Raw genomic sequence first — 17,530 nt, 5'->3', positions numbered from 1 at the left:
AAACACACAGCCACGTTGAAATAACCGCACACTGAACACCTAGGTGCCCCCCATGCAGGTTCTGCCAGGAGCAGGTGATGTGCCTGCTTCTTGGTCCACTGTCCGTCTGTCTGTCCATCTGGCTTTGTTGCATCTCACAGCAGACAGACACTGCCCTGTGGGGACATGGCCGGCATTGCAGGGCTTATTTAGCGCCCTGTCTCTCCCTCCTACGCGGCGGAATGCACAGATCTCACTCAAGGATTTGCTGCTCCGACAGCAAGGACAGATGTGAACAACACAAGCCCTGCAACATTCACATCCCTGACCCCAGGAGATCGCTCAGCCCCTCACAGGCTTGTCTCGAATGGAGCTTTTGCATAGTGACTACAGCACATGGGCGAGAAGTTAAAAGGACAAAACCCGCCAAGGGAAAAAAGTGCCCCACGTCATCCATCGATAACCTTTTTCCCAGGAAGTAACTGCCTCTGGTGCCTTCCGTCCTCATCTGAGGGTTTTCTAAGCAGGAAAGGCCACTGCTCAGGCAGCCAGCCCGGCACTGCCTCAGCCCAGGCCAGGGAGCAGCTCCCGGCCCCCACCTGCCGCCCGTATCCGCTTGTCTGGGCTATGGGCCCAGAAGTGGAGTTTGCCCATCAGAAGGCAAGGGCTTTTCCCCTTCGGTGATGGCAGCAGAATTTCTTGTCTGCTGAGCACAGACTGAGTTCCAGGCCTCCTGCAAAGTGTTAAGATGCTTTAGGAAACCCTTGCCATCTTTATTTCAGAGCCAGAGAGAAGGAAGGATGAAAAGGAGGAGGAGGACGGAGACCACCCACCTTCTCTCTCTCTCTCTTTTTTCTTTTCCAAACTGCTAAAGCTTCTTTATCTTTTTTTTTTTAATAGACTTTATTTTTTTAGAACAGTTTTTTTTTTTTTTTTTTTTTTTTGGCAGTACGCAGGCCTCTCACTGTTGTGGCCTCTCCCGTTGCGGAGCACAGGCTCCAGACGCGCAGGCTCAGCGACCACGGCTCACGGGCCCAGCCGCTCCGCGGCACGTGGGATCCTCCTGGACCGGGGCACGAACCCGCGTCCCCTGCATCGGCAGGCGAACTCAACCACTGTGCCACAAGGGAAGCCCTATTTTTAGTTTTTTAAGGAACCTCCATACTGTTCTCCATAGTGGCTGCACCAATTTACATTCCCACCAGCAGTGCAAGAGGGTTCCTTTCTCTCCACACCCTCTCCAGCATTTACTATTTATAGACTTTTTGATGATGGCCATTCTGACCGGTGTGAGGTGATACCTCCTTGTAGTTTTGATTTGCATTTCCTTAATAATTAGCAACGTTGAGCATCTTTTCATGTGCTTCTTGGCCATCTGTATGTCTTCTTTGGAGACATGTCTATTTAGATCTTCTGCCCATTTTTCGATTGGGTTGTTTGTTTGTTTTATTTTGAGCCACATGAGCTGATTTTATATTTTGGAGATTAATCCCTTGTGGGTTGCTTCGTTTGCACATATTTTCTCCCATTCCGTGGGCTGTCTTTTCGTTTTTTTGATGGTTTCCTTTGCTGTGCAAAAGCTCTTAAGTTTAATCAGGTCCCATTTGTTTGCTCTAGCAAGTTAATCAAACCCGAGGAGATGGGTGGCAGGAACCCCAATAGCTGGTCAGTCAGAAGCTCAGGGGACATGGTGGACTTGGGATGGATGTGTGAGGTGGGGACAGACATGTGGGGCTGGCCTGTAACCTGGGGGTCTGACCGACTCTGGGCAGAGAGGGTCAGAACTGAGTTAAATCTTCAGGATGGCATCCTCTGGGCATTGGAGGACTGCTGAGTGCTTGACAAACACCCCAGGCAAACACCCCTGTGTAACCAGCGCCTAGGTCGACAGACAGAGCAGGAGCTCCACAAGCCTCCTCCCCAGCAAGGTTTCCGCCTCTGGGTTCCCATCCCCGAAATGGGTCCTGCCTGCCTGTGCGTCCCCGAGGATACTGCTCTGTGCCCGGGTCCTTCCCTCAAGTGTGACAGTCCTCCCGCCTGGCCACCCACACCATTCCCATGGGGTGTTCCATCGAGCACCTCGCTCACATTTCCACGCTCCTGTAGACCCGGGGGTCTCACCTGGGGCAATTCTGTCCCAGGGACACGGAGCCACAACTGGGGATGTCTGTGGTCCCTAGGACTTGGGGGCTGTAGCGTTGAGAACATGGGGCCGGGGAGGCCGCTCCACACCCCACGGTGCCCAGGATGCCCCACAGACGGTGAGCCCCCCATGGCAGCGGGCGGGGTTGGGGAGCCCCGATGGAGGGACCTAGGCTTGTCTCTGAAGGTCTGGGGCCTCACGAAGCCAGCGCCGCACTCCCAGTAAAGGGAGAGGGCTGAGCACCTGACCCCACCAGACGCACCCCAGCCGTTCCTGTGTGCATCTTCCAGCCTGCAGAGAAGCTGAAGGCCCTGCAGAGAGCAGCGGTATGCCCCACCTCCAGAGCTGGCAGGTTGGCACTTTGCACATTCCCTGCCTGTTCTGGGCGTTTCCCATCAATGGAGTCACACCCTGTGTGTCCTTCTGTGTCTGGCTTCTCTCACTGAGCATCCTGTTCTCAAGGTCCGTCCACGTGGTGGCGAGTGTCAGGGCTTCTCTCCTTTTCAGGCTGAGTGACGTTCCCATGTGTGGAGAGACCACATGGCATTCGTCCATTTATCCGTCGAGGGACACATGGGCTGTCCCGGCGCCCTTGGCTGCTGAGGGTGCACAGCTGCCCTCTGGCCGCCGCCTTCCCGCAGTTCAGCTGCGGAAGGATTTCGGCATCACACCTCCAGCAGGGCCACCGGACGCTGCAGTTTTCAGGGATCTGTGCCATCCTCCAGTAAGTCCTTGATTGGGACGGGGGAGGGCCGGCGGCGGGGACCTGGGGTGGCTCCAGCTGGACGGAGATCAGTGGAGGCCTGACGGTGTTTGGAGGCCTGAGGCCCTGGAGGGGGAAGCTTATCTGTGTCCACAGCTGTCGCCTCCGCCCAGCTGAGCCCCACCCCACGCCCAGGTGAGCAGGACCCTGAGAGCCTTAAAGGGACAGAGTGAGGCACTGACAGCAGGACATGCTGGGGGACTCGGGGCACCAGGGCACCGCCACAGGGGGTCAAAGGGCACGACCGAGTGTCAGGGCTGGGCGGGGGCTCTGGTCTCTGCCGGTTTCAGCTGGCCGGCTGGGGGTTGGGGGATGGTGGGAGAGGGACCCTGCAGGGAATGCGTTTCCCAAAACCAACCCTACACCTGGCCGCTCAGAGCAACTGTGTTGTGTCCTGGAATAAGGGCCAGGAGAGCAACAGGACAGCTCAATTCAGTGTCCCCAGGGCCTGGGAATAACTTTCCATAAGGGTTGAGGTTGGGGCCTTCAGGGAGACTGGACCGCAAGGAAGATCCAACATTAACTTACAGGGAGACCTCAGACAGGTCTTCGGATCCCAGCCTTCGTGTCGCGTCTTAGCTTGAAGGCGGTGGTGTCCTCACATGCAAATGGTTCCGGAAAATGTGAGAGGGAAATGCAGAGACAGAGATGGAGAGACAGAGAGAGAGGGACAGAGACAGAGAGAGACAGAGAGGAAGGGGTTGGGGCACAAACGTGGCCAAGGCCCCTGGCCGAGAATCCAGGTGCAGGGGGCTGCTGTCCCCAGGGTGCCTCTGTAGGTTTGAGGACTTCTCAAAATAAACTGTTGAGAAAGAACCCTCCCCTTGTTCCACCAGGACAAAGACATCAGCAACAGGGTGAGGAAACCTTGAAACGCCAAGACACCTTAAAGCTCAACCCCCACGAGGCCCAGGGAGGGTTTCCATTGACAGCAGCGCCCCAGGTGTTCAGGACACTGTGCATCACAACTGTGCAGGGAAAGAATCTCTTGAATTCTCTGCCATCTCAGCGGGGGAGGCTGAGGAGAGGCTGGATCATCTCTCACTTTCAGATGCTTTGTTTTGTTTTGTTTTGTCCTGTTTTTACCTATCGGACTTGTTCGCTAGGAAAGATCACCAGCCCCTGGCCACGTTCATCTGGGGGAACCGCCTGTCACTTTTCCAGGGAGAGCAGTAGTTAAGAAGGAGAAGCCAAAGGAGGTCAGAGGGCAGCTGCTTCTGTAAATCCCTTCCGGGCACGTCTGCCCTTGAAGCAGGAGCTGGACGGGCGGGTGAGTCCCGGGCCCCCGCCTGCAGGGAGCCTCCCTGGCTCCCAGCTTGGCGTCTGCCCTGACCACCCTACCACCACCGGCCACGTCAGTCAACCCCAGCGCTAAAGGAACCAACCACCCAACCCTCTGTACCATCTCCTGGGGCCGCTGCAGCAGAGCACCACAAGCTAAGCTGCTTACATAGCAGAAATTATGTTCTCACGGTTCTGAAGGCCACAAGTCTGAGACGGGGTGTCGGCAGGGCTGTGCTCACTCCGTGGGGGTGGGGGGGTCCTTCCCGCCCCTCCCAGCTCCTGGTGTGGCCCACAGTCCTTGGTGTCCTGGGCCTGTGGTCCCATCACCCCATCCTCTGTCTCCGATTTTTTATTTTATTTTTATTTTTTAAAGTTTTTTTTTTTATATGGACCATTTTTAAAGTCTTTATTGAATTTGTTACAATATTGCTTCTGTTTTATGTTTTGGTTTTTTGGCCTGGAGGCATGTGGGATCTTAGTGCCCCGACCAGGGATCAAACCCACACCCCCTGCTTTGGAAGGCGGAGTCTCTACCACTGTACCACCAGGGAAGTCCCTGTGTCTGTTTCTTATAAGGTCATTGGATTCAGGGCCATCCTCATCCAGGATGAGCTCATGTCAAGACCCTTAATTTAGTTACATCTGCAAAGACGTTTTTTCCAAATAAGGAAGGCCCTATTCTCAGGTCTGGAAGCAACCACGGCACCATCCTGTCCCCCCAGTTCCACGCCTTCCCTGCCCAGGACCCTTTCCCCACAGCCCCGGACCTGTCTACAACACACGGAAGATAGAAGACTAAGACCCTCCCTCGCTCGGATCCCTCCCAGGGCTCCTCAGCATAAAATCCACACCCTCACCACCAGTCACCACCTGGGGAAGGGCTGGATTTCAAACTCCACCCTTTCAGAAAAATGCACTGAAAACCTTAAGCTGGGGACTTCCCTGGTGGCACAGTGGTTAAGAATCTGCCTGCCAATGCAGGGCACACAGGTTTGAGCCAGCACCCTGGTCCAGGAAGATCCCACATGCCACGGAGCAAGTAAGCCAGTGAGCCACAACTACTGAGCCTGCGCTCTGGAGCCCGCGAACCACAACTACTGAAGCCCGTGCTCTGCAACAAAGAGAAGCCACCACAATGAGAAGCCCGCGCACCACAAGGAAGAGTAGCCCTCGCTCGCCACAACTAGAGAAAGCCAGCAGGCAGCAACAAAGACCCAACACAGCCACAAATGAATAAATAAATAAAAATTTTAAAAAACAGAAACCTTAAGTTGGAACATTTTAGCAATGCACAGATGGGTGTGACAGAGAATAAAACCCTCATGTTTTCTCTCCCCTTATCTTTGCGTTCAAAACGTTTCATAGGAAGAAGTAGAAAGCAAAGCACACAGCCAGAGATGGGACAGTGGCCGGTGTCCTGAGTATGAGGCCCGGAGAAAGGACGGCTCGGGGGCAGCCAGGGCCAGGTGGGAAGGGCCTGTCGGAGACCCGGGAAGGCGTGCCTGGTGACAGGCACAGCCAGGCAAAGGCTCGGGGCAGGGACAGTGCCAGCAAGGCTGGAGCCAAGCGCGGGGGAGGTGAGGGCGCTGAGGCCCCAGCGGGGAGTTCGGCTCTTCCTTCGTCCTGCCTGGCTAGAGCCAGCGGTGGCCTGTCTGTGCCAACAGCAGAGCCGGGAAGCGCTTTCCTTGCTCTTCTGTTTGTGGATCTCTGGACCGCTCCCAGGGCGCCCGCAGGCCTCAGAGGGGGAGACCCAGGGAGGATCCTGGCTCTCCCACGGCCAATTAGGGGCGCCCGCAAGCCCAGGCCTTGCCGGCTGTGCGTGTCCCTGCCCGCACGCACAGCCGGCAAGGAGCACGGGGTGTGCACGGGGTGCACGCAAGGACAGAGAGTTGGGGGGGCGAAGAGGAGAGTTAAGGCTGCTTTCGACAGGCGGGGTCAGAGGTGCCCCGTGGAACACAGGGCTGCAGGACAACCAGTGACATCTGAATTTCAGACAGACAACAGATCGTTTTTAGTGTAAGTATATAGCAGACAGTGTGTGGGATATATTGTACTAAATAATTAGTGCCTTTTGCAAATCTGAAATTCAAATGTAACTGGGTGTCATGTGTTTTTACTTGCTGAATCTGGCCACCCTTGCCTGGGCTCATCCTGAAAGGCCTCTTCTTGGAAGCAGAAGGGGACGTGGGACTCTCCTGACCCGGCTGGGGCCAGGACCCAGCTGAGGAGGGAGGGGGCAGGGAGGCACCACTGTGTTCTGGCAGCCCCACGATTTCCCACGAGTCCCGCCCTCAGCCCTGCTCTGGGCCAACGGGGGCACGGAGATCCGCCCAAGCCTGGAGGTGCTTTGAGGCCAGCTGCCCGCTTGCCCCCCTCCTCCCGCGTGTCCCTCTCGACCCCGCTCCGTGCAGCCTTGCTGAGCCTGCCAGTGCGTCTGCAGGAGGAGAGGCCTCTGTCCTGGCCCCTCTGCCACACCCTTCTAGCCTTTTCCTCCAGGATCCCCGGCCTCGCAGAGAGGGCTCTGCTGGCTCTGCCCAGGCTCCTCCTCCAGCTGCCTCCCCCTGCCCCTGACAAGCTGCTCCTGAACTCACAGCTCAGCCCTCCAGGGACTGCTGCCCCTCCTCATACACGTGTCACCTCCAATGTCGTCACCTCCAAGAGGCCACCTGGCCCCTCATATAAAGCAGTGCCTCCTGATCGACATCACCCCATTTTTTAATTGAGATGATTCACATACCACACAATTCACCCATGAAAGCGTAAACAGTTCTGGTACATTCACAGAGTTGAGCACTCAGCATGACAATCAGTTTTAGAACATTTCATCACCCTAGAAAGCAACCCCATCGCCATGAGCAGTCCCCCCCTCCCCCTCCCCAGCCCCGACAACCACGAGTCCACTGTCTGTCCCTGTGCATCTACCAGTTCTGGACATTTCCCATCAATGGAATCACACACCGTGTGTCCTTCTGTGGCTGGCTTCTCTCACTGAGCATCGTGTTCTCAGGGTCCATCCACGTGGTAGCAAGGTCAGGGCTTCACCCCTTTTCCTGGCTGAGTGACGTTCCCGTGTGTGGAGGGACCACATTTTCCTTATTCATTCACCCATTGATGGGCATTTGGGCTGTTCCACTTTTTGGCTGTTGTGCTGCTGTGAACATTGCAGTGGAAGTTTCTGTATGGGCGTGAGTTTTCAGTTCTCTGCGGCACACACCTAGGACTGGCATTGCTGGGTCAGGTGGTCACTCCGTTTAACCTTTTGAGGAGCGGCTGCACGGTTTCACCTCCTCACCAGCCCTGCCCAGGGTTCCACTTCCTCATCTCGTTATTTTCTGCCCTTCTGATGAGGGCCATCGTGGTGGGTGTGAAGTGGTGTCTCACTGTGGTTTCTGCCTGCCTTCCCCTGAGCAACTTCTCATGTGCTAATGTTATTTGCATGTCTTCTTTGGAGAAATGTGTTTTCAGATCCTTTGTCCATTTTTTAATTGGGTTATTTGTCCTTTTTAAGAGTTAAGGGACTTCCCTGGTATTCCAGTGGTTAAGACTCTATGCTCCCAGTGCAGGGGGGCCGGGTTCCATCCCTGGTCAGGAAACTAGATCCCTCATGCCACAACTAAGAGCACACATGCGACAATGAAGATCCAGTAAGCCGCAATAAAAAAAAAAAAGATCCTGCACGCCGCAACGAAGACCTCACGCGCAGCAACGAAGATCCCCATGCTGGAGCCAAATAAATAATTTTTTTTTTAACTTGAGTTATAAAAAAAGTTGAGTTGTAAGTGTTCTTTATACCTTCTAGAGACAAGTCCCTTATCAGATACATGATTTACCAGTATTTTCTCCCATTCCTTGGGTTGTCTTATCACTTTCTTCTCTGAAGCACAAAAGTTTTTAATTTTGATGAATTCCAATTTATCTGAATTTTTGTTGCTGTTGCTTGTGCTTTTGGTGACATATGTAAGATACCATTGCCTAATCCAAGGTCACAAAGACTGCATACCCTGGTTTTGTTTGAAAGTATTTTGTCATTTTTAGAAGTATTTGTTGTAAAACACGGGGACCTCAGCGTAGGTGTTCCAGCCAAATACAGGACGGCCAGTTACATTTCAATCAGGTAAATGGTGATACTTTCCTCGCAAAACTGTGTTCAAACACTGCACGGGACACTTACACTAAGAAATTACTCATTCTCTGCCTGAAACTCAAACTTAACTGCTGTCCAGCTATTTTTATTTGCTAAATCTGGCAGCCTCACCCCAGGGGACATATCCCACCTGTTCACGGGGATCCCCATCGCCTCCCTCGATTCTTTTTTTTTCTCCCTCGACTTTTTAAATTTTTTGCACTATGGCAAACTACACATAAGTTGAGAAATTTACACTCTGAACGTAAAGTTAAGGTCTTAACTCAAACTAGGAAGGACAGCTGGCCCCCGCCCGGTCTCGCAGGCCCCGCCCCGTTTCCTAGCAACGTAGCCTCGCCCCTGGCCGCAGCGCGCGGCCCACCCGGGTTCTCACGTGGCGCCGCCCATTCAGCTTCCGTAGCGCGAGTCAGCCGGGTCCGCGCGTGCGTACATGCGTCCGCGCGCGTGCGCAGGTGGTGGCCGACTCACCGTGCGGCCCCCGCCCCCGCGACGCCGCCTGCGTGCGCGCGCCCGGCGGCTGTCCGGTTCTTATAGTGCCGCGGGCGGCGGTTGCGCGGGGACGGCGGGACGGCGGGACGGTGGGACATGGCGGCTGTGCGGCTCGTGCTGGGGCTCGTGCTGCTGAGCGCTCAGGGCGGCTTCGGAGCAGGTAAGGACCTTGGGGTGGGGGCGCGAAGCCTGCTGGTGGTCTGGCCTGGCTGGGGGCGGCCGGCCCTCTGCTCCAGGGGAGACCCCAGCCCGGGCGAGAGGGAGGAGAGCCCGGCCGGTGGAGGGAGGCCCAGCCCGGGGGATGGTGGGGAGGGAGACTCCGAGCTGAAGCCGACCTGCGCAAGGCAGCTTAGGAGGGACTTTCCTGCTCGGAATGCTTGGGCGGGGGCCGCAGGGGAGCCCCCGGGCGCCCAGGCCCTGGCTGTCATCCGGGAGGTGGGCTCTTGTCCTCACGGGGGCGCGGGCACCCAGGCACGTGACGGCCCCTGAGCCGGGTCGGCTTTCCGGCCGGAGGGATTGTCCTTCTTCCCGGGATTTAGGTCCCGTGTCTCGCTCTGGCTCTGCACTTGTCCCTGGAGTCGCCCGAACACTTAAACCCTTGTGGGGAGGCATACACTCTTCTTCCTTCGTTTTTGTCTGATTTCGGGGCCCAGAAGAAGGTGGAGGCTGGTCCACCCTCCTGTTTTTACAGGGGTGGAAACAGAGGCCCCGGCCGGGAGGGGAGGTGTTCTAAGGTCACCGTGAGCCCCCCCGGCTCAGAGCAGGAACTGTGGGGGGACTGTTTTTACAGACTCTCAAACGGAGCTCCTCACGGGAGGGGCAGCCTGTTGGGTGGGCAGACGTGGTTTAGAGAATGCTCACAGCAAAATGGGTTAAGGCGTGCTTTTCTGGGAGAAAGCAGGGCAGCCTCTCTTTTGCCTGAAAGAGAGATTTTTTTTTCCTGTATGGAGCACGACTTCCCGTTTGGTTCTGGGTTAACGATTTATAGTGACCAGCGTGTAGAGAACAAAGTGCAGACCTTGGGGGCAGGAGCAGGTGGGCTCTGAGGGGGGTGGCAGCTGCCCTAGGGCGTGGGAGGGGCTGCCCCTTAGAGAAGCTTCACCGGCTTACTGCTGACCTACTTTTAGATCTCAGTTCGCCTCTTTCTTTTGCCTCATAATCAAAACGGCCATTTATTGACCACCCTCTGGACAGGGCCCCTGGCAGGCGAGGTGAGTGCCTGGCAGCGTGAGCCCTTTAGACGCAGCCCTCGCCAGCCAGCGGGGAAGGATGGCCCCCGGTGTTCTGCTGGGGGCACAGCTCCGATCCATCACCCTTGTCTGTGGGGTTGCTCTTACACACTCACACCATGTGGGTGTGTGCAGTGGGCGGTCCTGGTTTATTTACGCTGAGTCTGAATCCCCCTGGGGCTGTATCTGTGCCTTGTCCTCCCTTTTTCACTTTCCACCTTTCCCGGGGACTCTGGGAAAGACCTGAAAGTCTGGGTCACGTGTCCTTTTTCTGCCTGGGGTGAGTGAGTTCGCCTTTCCTGGCCAGGTCAGCTCTCCAGAAACCTGCCTCGGGCAATTGCTGGAGCAGGTTTCTTCGTTGGGGGGGGGGTGGCCCATCGCCTGAGGCCCCAGGATGATCCTCCTCCTGGGAGAGCCCTGCTCTCCAGGCTATGCAGGGCCCTGTGGTCCTGGCGGGGCTGGTGGGCAGGCATGGGCTTGCTAGCTGGTTCCCTCTCTGAGCCTCGGGTGAGGGGCCGGAGCCCCCGGCCCGCAGGATTAGAGGGGTGAGCAGCCCGGGGCTGGCCTCCCAGAGGTGGTCTCTCCTGGCCACCGCCTCGTCCCGAGAGCTCCCCCCAGGATGTGTACCCGAGGCCTGCCTGGCCCTGCGCCCTGCCCAGCCCGGCTGCCGAGTGGGCACAGACGAGGGGTGGCTGTTTTTAGATGAAGGTGACTTTACTTGAGAACATGGGTTGCAGTCACGTGGTCGGGAAGGAGGGTCAGGCACTCGGGTTCCCAGGGCTCTGGGAGGGCCTGCCTGTGCACGGCCGGGGCCCCTGTGAATTCTTGGGGTGCTGCCCCGGGCCTCCTGGGCACTGGGCGTGGCTGGGGGTTCTGGAGGGTGGGCTTTTCACCCTTTTTCCGTCACTGCCCCCTGAGGAGCATTTTGAGGCATTCTTTCTAATGGCCCTGTCCCAGTGACCTGTCAGTGTCACAGATGTTACGTCCCCTGTGGCAGCAGTCTCTGTGGTGGCCCTGGGGGCCACAACCCGGCACCCCACTTGGAGTGATCCGGCCTGTTGAGGATGGGTGACCGGCATGTGGCAGGTCACTGGGGTGGATGGGCTGGCTCCCTTGCTGCGTGTGTCCCTCTGGCCAGGACAGGGGTGTCGGCCTGCGGGGCCTCAGGCAGGGAGGGCTCCCCTGGACGAGGCTGGCCAGCCCGTTGGCCTCTGCAGACACCTGGGATGGGTGGAGTTGGGGCCCACCTCTGCCCCTCTCTGAGAGCTGAGGCACCCTGCCCTGCTGCCACCTGGAGGAGTCCTGCGGGCACTCCTCTCTCCTCCAGGAGGCAGGGTGGGGCCTGGGTAAGACCTGCCTGAGCACCCCTGTCTGAGGCTCTAGGGTGCAGAGGCAGGCCCTGTCTGGGCAAAGCGCTGACTCTGGCCTCACTTTCTGCCCTGACTCACCTCCCCAGCTCTGTACGGAGCTGCTGGTTCTGCAGTCTTGGGAAATCTTGACGGAGAAATGCGGGTTTCCAGAGGCCTTTGGTGAAAGTGACGCAGAGGTCCATCCTCACGCCCCTGTCTGCCTGTAACCGCCTGGCCTGAGGCTTGAGTGGCCAGTGGGCGGACGTGAAGGTCCGTCTGTCCCCGGGGCCTTGTGGCCAGCCAGGTGTGCTCTCCTACACGGCCAGTACGCACACATGTGCCGCATATGCCTCTACACCTACGTGTCCATGCGCACGTGCGGGCACTGCCGCGGCTGTGCCCCCAGGAGCGGGGAGCACCTGGAGCTGCAGAGGGGCCTCCTTTGCTTCAGTCCCTGCTGGCCCGGACTTCTGAGACGTCCTGTCCCCTTTTAAAGGAAGAGCCAGCAGGTGGCCAGAGGCGGGGCGGTGAGGACTGGCGGCTCAGGAAGAGGTCCCGCCGGGCCCTGCACGTGTTCTGTGCACGGGCTGGCCTTGGGTCCTGCCTCTTCCACCCGAAGGAGGCTGGCGTCCTCCGGACCCGAATGCAGCCGGGGCACAGGGGCCTGCGTGTGGCCAGCCCACCCAGGACCTAACACACAGACCCAGGCGGGATCTCAGACGCCCAAGGAGATGTGCGCTCTGCCCGCAGTCGTTCCAGAAAGCTGCCCAGCTGTGAAGTCTGTCCTGGGATTTGAGCTTTACTTTTCTTAGCGGCTGAGGAGTCCGTGAGGACGGGGGAGCCCGGTTTGGATCATTGGGCGTCAGCCGGAGGGCTCCTGCCACCAGGTCCAGCCGGGGGTCATGACCTGCGATCGTTCTGCTCGGCTTCACGTGCTTAGTCTGTGCTCACGCAGTTGTGCCGTCGGAAGTCACCGTGTGACCCCAGTGAGGGAGCGGGGGTCCGGGGTGGCGGCCTGCCCGGTGGGTGCTGGGGCCCCGCAGCCTGGCTGCGTCCCTACTGGCTGAACCGTTCCAGTGCAGTCCTGGATTCTGCTTTCACCTGATTTTATGCCAGAGGCCTCTGGGCCGGCGCCCTCTGTGCCCAAGTCCTGTGGGCGTGGCCTTCTCCAAGGGTCGCCTCGGGTGCGTGGGTGTGGGTGACGGTTCTGGAGAAACAGGCGCTTCCTGGTAGACACGACTGTGCCTTGGACGCGACTTTATAAAGTCCCCACTGTCCCCAAGGACAGCTGCCCCGGGATCCTGGGTGGTTTGACAGGAGTATCCCCAGGACACCTGCTCCCAGCCCTGGGATAGGGCTCTGGTGTGGACATTCCCTGAAGATCAGCACCTGGAGGTGCGGCCTGACCCCCAGCAAAGGGGTCCTCATTCTGGTCTGCCGTCCCGGCCCCCTCCCTGAACGCCCAGAGGTCGGGCCTCCTGCCCCTGGTCCCTGGAGAGGAGCCCTCCCCAGCTCAAGCCCAGTCTCCCAGCTCCAGAACTGTCAGCGTGCTTCTCACTGTCTGGTTCTAACTGGCTTCACGTTTTGGTTCCTCAAGAGAAGGTCGTAATGAATGGGGAGGCTTGCCTGGTTAGAAATTGAGAGGAAGGGCTGCTGGGAGTCGCCCCAGCGTCCCAGGCAGGAGGACGGCCTGTCATTTGTATGGAGGTTTGTGGCACATGCGGCCTTCTGAGAAGCAGGCACCTCCAGGACGGGGCCGCTGCCGCCCCCTGGCCCCCGTGGCCTGAGCACACCTGTCCCACCCACCCCGGTGGCCTTCCCTTGGTTGTGGGAGAGAGGGGGAACATGCAAGACTACCCAGAGCGGGGGTGGTGACCTGGGCGGTGATGGACTTCAACTTTCCGAAAAGGCCTTTCGGGGCTGCGGGGCTGGACCCAGCAGTCTCTGCCCCGGTCCTTGTTCTGGGGCCGGGGTGGGCGCTGCTGCTGTTCCCACGCCCAAGGCCCAGCCAGTTAGGACAATTCCTGCAGAATCCTGCCCCAGACCCCGAGGGCAGGGCCTTCCAGGAGCCCCATGCGGTTCTGCGCTCGGGGTGCCAGCCCTGGCTTCTCTCCGTCTGGGGAGCTGGGGTTGGGAGAAGTGGCGGGCTCCTTGGGTTCTCCCTGACGCTGTCCTCTTCTCTGCTCTGGCTGCCCAGGGAGCACGATCTGGACTTCCGTAGATGTTGATGGCTCCAGAACCCACCTCACGTGCGCCTTGAATCACAGCGCCACCGAGATCGTGGGCCACCGCTGGGTGAAGGGGGGCAAGGTGCTGAAGGAGGACGCGCTGCCCGGCCTGAGGACGGAGTACGAGTGAGTGAGGCTGCCCCAGCAGCAAAAGGCGGGGCCTGCCTGGTCTCCAGGGGCCTCTGATCAGCGAGTACGGAGGTTGTAGTCGGTGGGCTGGCTCTGGACAGAAGTTGGGAACGGGCTCAGACAGGGGTTTGGAGACAGCTGAGGCCCGGGATGCAGGGAGGGTCCAGTGGCTGCCAGACTTGACCACCTCCAAGACCCGTCCCTCCTTCCGGCGCGTTGGGGACCCCGGTCCCTGGCTCGCTGGGTTCTGAGCACCGCCGGGGCCACTGCGGAGCCTTGTCTGGGGGGAGGAGCGGCTCTGGAAGCCCAGGGCTCCTGGATGTGGGTGTGGGGTAAGCTGCCTGCCGCCCCTGCACCTCCTGGTCCCTCCTCCCCGGGGAGGCACTTTCCCGCCCCCGCCCGGCAGGGTTTGGACAGAAGCTTCTCGGCTCACACCCCGCTCACGGCCTCTGCCTGCAGCGTGGACTCGGACGACCGCTCGGGCCAGTACTCCTGCATCTTCCTTCCAGAACATGCGGGCCGCACCGACCTGGAAGTGAAGGGTGGGCTCCTGGGGGCCCCGGGCCTGAGGGGCTGGGGTGGAGGGGGGCAGGGCGGCTCCATCTCCGGCCCCGCTGCCCCAGGGTCAGGCTCCAGCCCGCCCTCCTCCCGGCAGGGCCCCCCAGCGTCAAGGCGGTGAAGAAGTCGGAGCACGCCACCGAGGAGGAGACTGTGGTGCTGGCCTGCAAGTCGGACTCCTTCCCGCCCGTCGCAGACTGGCAGTGGTCCAAGATGACCGACTCTGGGGACCAGGCCATCACTAACAACTCCCAGCACAAGTTCTTCGTGGTCTCCTCGGAGACCAGGACGGAGCTGCATATCCCAGACCTGGACCTGAGCTCAGACCCCGGCAAGTATGTGTGCAACGGCACCAGCTCAGAGGGCTCTGGCCAGGCGGTCATCACGCTGCGCGTGCGCAACCGCTTCGCCGCCCTCTGGCCCTTCCTGGGCATCGTGGCCGAGGTGCTTGTGCTGGTCACCATCATCTTCATCTACGAGAAGCGGCGGAAGCCGGACGAGGTCCTAGATGGTGAGTCGGCCCCACATGCCCTCTGCTCCCCTCCTGGTGGGGGGACCCCTGGGGCCGGGGCTGCTGCCCGGGAGTGTGGGCCTGAGGGTTAGCCCCCTTGGCCACCGTGTCCCGGGGCCTCCCTGGGGCACCCGCCCCCTTCCCTGGCTGGGGGTGTGTGTCAGCCCTTACGGCCTCACCTGCCCCTCTTTCCTCACTGGGCTGCCAGCAGGCGTCCTCTGCGGTCAGTGCTCCTCCATGGGCTTGGTCTCCGCCTGTGGAGACTGCTTTGGGCCCAGGGCTGCAGCACCAAGTGAACCCCTGGCCTTGTGTGATGGGGCCACTGGGGTGCCCGCCTGTGGGCGGGGCTGGGGGCCAGGCAGGGCCCCTAGGTGCCTCTCACACTGAGACCCTAGACAGCTCACGTGAGGGTGCGTGTCCTGGGGCGGGCTGGCCCCCACATTGCAGTCGGGGAGGCTGAGGGCGGCGCCCCGCGGGATGGGGCCACCCCGTGCATGGCCTGGTGTGCAGACCGCCGCTGACCGCCCGTCCTCCTCTCTTGCATGTGGCTGTGCACCTGCCCAGATGAGGATGCCGGCTCTGCTCCACTGTAAGTCCCTGCCTCGCTGGGGGTGGGCGGGTCACTGGGCAGAGCTGGGAGGCGTGAGGGGCAGCTGTCTGGTCCTCCTGTCACCAGGAAGAGCAGCGGGCACCACGTGAACGACAAAGACAAGAACGTTCGCCAGAGGAACTCCAGCTGAGAGGTGAGGGGAGGAGGGCGGGGCGGCCGAGGGCGGGGCTCCTGCTCCTGAGGCTGGTCCAAGCGCCCCGCCCCTCTCCCCCCCACCCCCAGGACGAGTCTGTAGGCGCCCATCCCAGCGTTTGCACCACCCCGCGCCCTTTCCTCTTACGGAAACCCACCTGACAAAAGCAAACCATGTTGTGCATTCAAATCACACGTTTTCTCACCTTTTTAAAGAAAAACTAAACTAGGGTTTTCTGTGTGTAGAGTTCTGTCCCTTAGGGCTTTTCTTTTCTTTTTTAACCATCTCGTGAGCCCCCCAGGGGAGTCGTGAGGTTTGTGTGAGGCCCCTGCCACCCCCACCACCCGTCCCCTCGCGTCCCCTGGGCTGTTGGTCTCCTGGTCTGGGTGTGGAGGACAGACGGCCCTTGTTCTGAGGCTCCCGCCCCAGGTCCACCTCCTGAGACTGCTCCGCTGTGTGGGGCCGGAGCCAATTCCCTGCCCTTTGCAGAAGGTCCAGGTGGAGCCGCGGTGCCAAGCATCCTGCCGTGAGAAGCCAGTGCTGTCGGGTCACTGCAGGTCTGAGCACGTGGACGCTCTGAGGGCGTCGCCCTCACCGCTGCCCGGTCCGCACACCCAGGAAGAGGGTGTCTGCTGCTCTTCTCAGAGCAGGAGCCACTGTGATGGGCCTCTCTCCCCACCCCACCTTCCTACTCCCCAATAAAGTCTGACCCCTCATACTCTCCCGGCTCCTGTCTGCGCCGAGCCTGGGTCTCACCAAGAAAGCTTGTGAGGGGTTCAGCCGGTGAGGCGTAACGAGGTTAGGGTGCACGGGGGCTGGGTGACGGGTAAAGCCGGGAGTGGTGTACGGACCACTGCAACAGAAGTGGTCCGGCTCTCCAGTTCTTCTAAGCCTGCTTCTGCCCTTCAAAGGGTATCTGGACAAAACCAGGGCATCCTTTCCGCGGACCCCCAGGTCGGGATGGGCGGCCATCAGCCACTGCCGCCAGGCACCCGGCTGTCCTGGTCAGAACGCTCCCGGGGCCTTCGGGGGCCTGAGGGGCAGGTGAGCAGCTGGGGCCTCGCTCTGGAGCTGGGAGTCTGTCCCGAGGCACATCTGGGGTGGGGGCGCGGCTGCCCCTCTTGGGACCCTAGCTGGGGGTGGGAGGCAGCCCAGAGAACCCCAGGAGCAGCTCTGCACCAGCCCCTGCGGGGAGAAGGGGGTTGCCTGCTTACCCAGCCTGCATCCCAGTTGCTGGGCCGAATGGGGGAGCGTAGGTGGGGTTGAAGCGGGGTGGGGGTGGAGCAGGAAGTCCTAGGAGGTGGGGCGGAGCCCTGGGACTGGTAAGTACCACCTAGGCCTCCCACTGGGCACACCTGGGGAAACAGTGCCAGAGGGGAAAGGGCTTGTCCAGGGTGACCCTTTTCCCACACCCAGGGGCTGTGGTCACCCCATGTCCCCCTGTGGAGCCCTGCAAGACCTGCAGGTCTGGGTGAGGGTCTCAAGCCACCTGCTGGTCGGGGGAGGCAGGGGTCTCAGAGTGTTGGGCCAGCTCTTCCTAAATCTCCAGAGAAGCCAGAAATCTGGGCTCACGTGTGAAGTCTGCATTTTTCAATGTTGGCAAAAACAAATCCCAACATACCAAAGCCTCAAAAATTGACAGACTTCAGACTTGGCCCACTGGCCACCGGCTCGAGGCCCAGTGGGTTCTGAGGGGAGACGGAGAGGGCCTCTTCCCTGCAAATCCCACAGCCCCGGGACAGGGTGCCCCCTGTCTGCTGACCAGGTGTGTCACAAGAGTCACCCGCAGGTCTGGTTTTCCCGAGCGCCCACGGGGAGAGTAGGGGTTCCTTTACGGGGACCTTGCACCGCACAACCTGGAGGAGGTGCCTCCCAGTTCACAGGAACTGAGGCCGCTGGTCCCCGAAGCCCTGGGGCTGGGGCTAGGGGCTGCGGCTGTCCAGCCATTCCCTCCAGCCACCACCAGAGGGCACCACGTGCA

The 17,530-nt window shown here is 59.7% G+C and overlaps 1 protein-coding gene across 1 annotated transcript; it reads left to right on the top strand.

Moving 5' to 3' along the window:
* Positions 1-8,831: 8,831 nt before the first annotated feature.
* On the top strand, positions 8,832-16,267 carry BSG (basigin (Ok blood group)). Its single transcript, XM_022565683.2, has 7 exons — positions 8,832-8,962; positions 13,578-13,734; positions 14,197-14,279; positions 14,393-14,806; positions 15,371-15,395; positions 15,483-15,549; positions 16,039-16,267. The coding sequence occupies exons 1-6, from the start codon at positions 8,899-8,901 to the stop codon at positions 15,544-15,546; spliced, it is 807 nt and encodes a 268-aa protein (XP_022421391.2). The 5' UTR covers positions 8,832-8,898; the 3' UTR covers positions 15,547-15,549; positions 16,039-16,267.
* Positions 16,268-17,530: the final 1,263 nt, after the last annotated feature.

The sequence above is a fragment of the Delphinapterus leucas genome, unplaced genomic scaffold (assembly GCF_059928025.1).
Source record: "Delphinapterus leucas isolate spDelLeu-1000000601 "Yukka" unplaced genomic scaffold, BTC_Dleu_Yukka2 spDelLeu_asBTCV2_sq25, whole genome shotgun sequence".
In the NCBI taxonomy this organism is placed as follows: domain Eukaryota; kingdom Metazoa; phylum Chordata; class Mammalia; order Artiodactyla; family Monodontidae; genus Delphinapterus; species Delphinapterus leucas.
The sequence above is the reverse complement of the archived record's forward strand: the minus strand, read 5'-3'. Positions and strand labels throughout refer to the sequence as shown.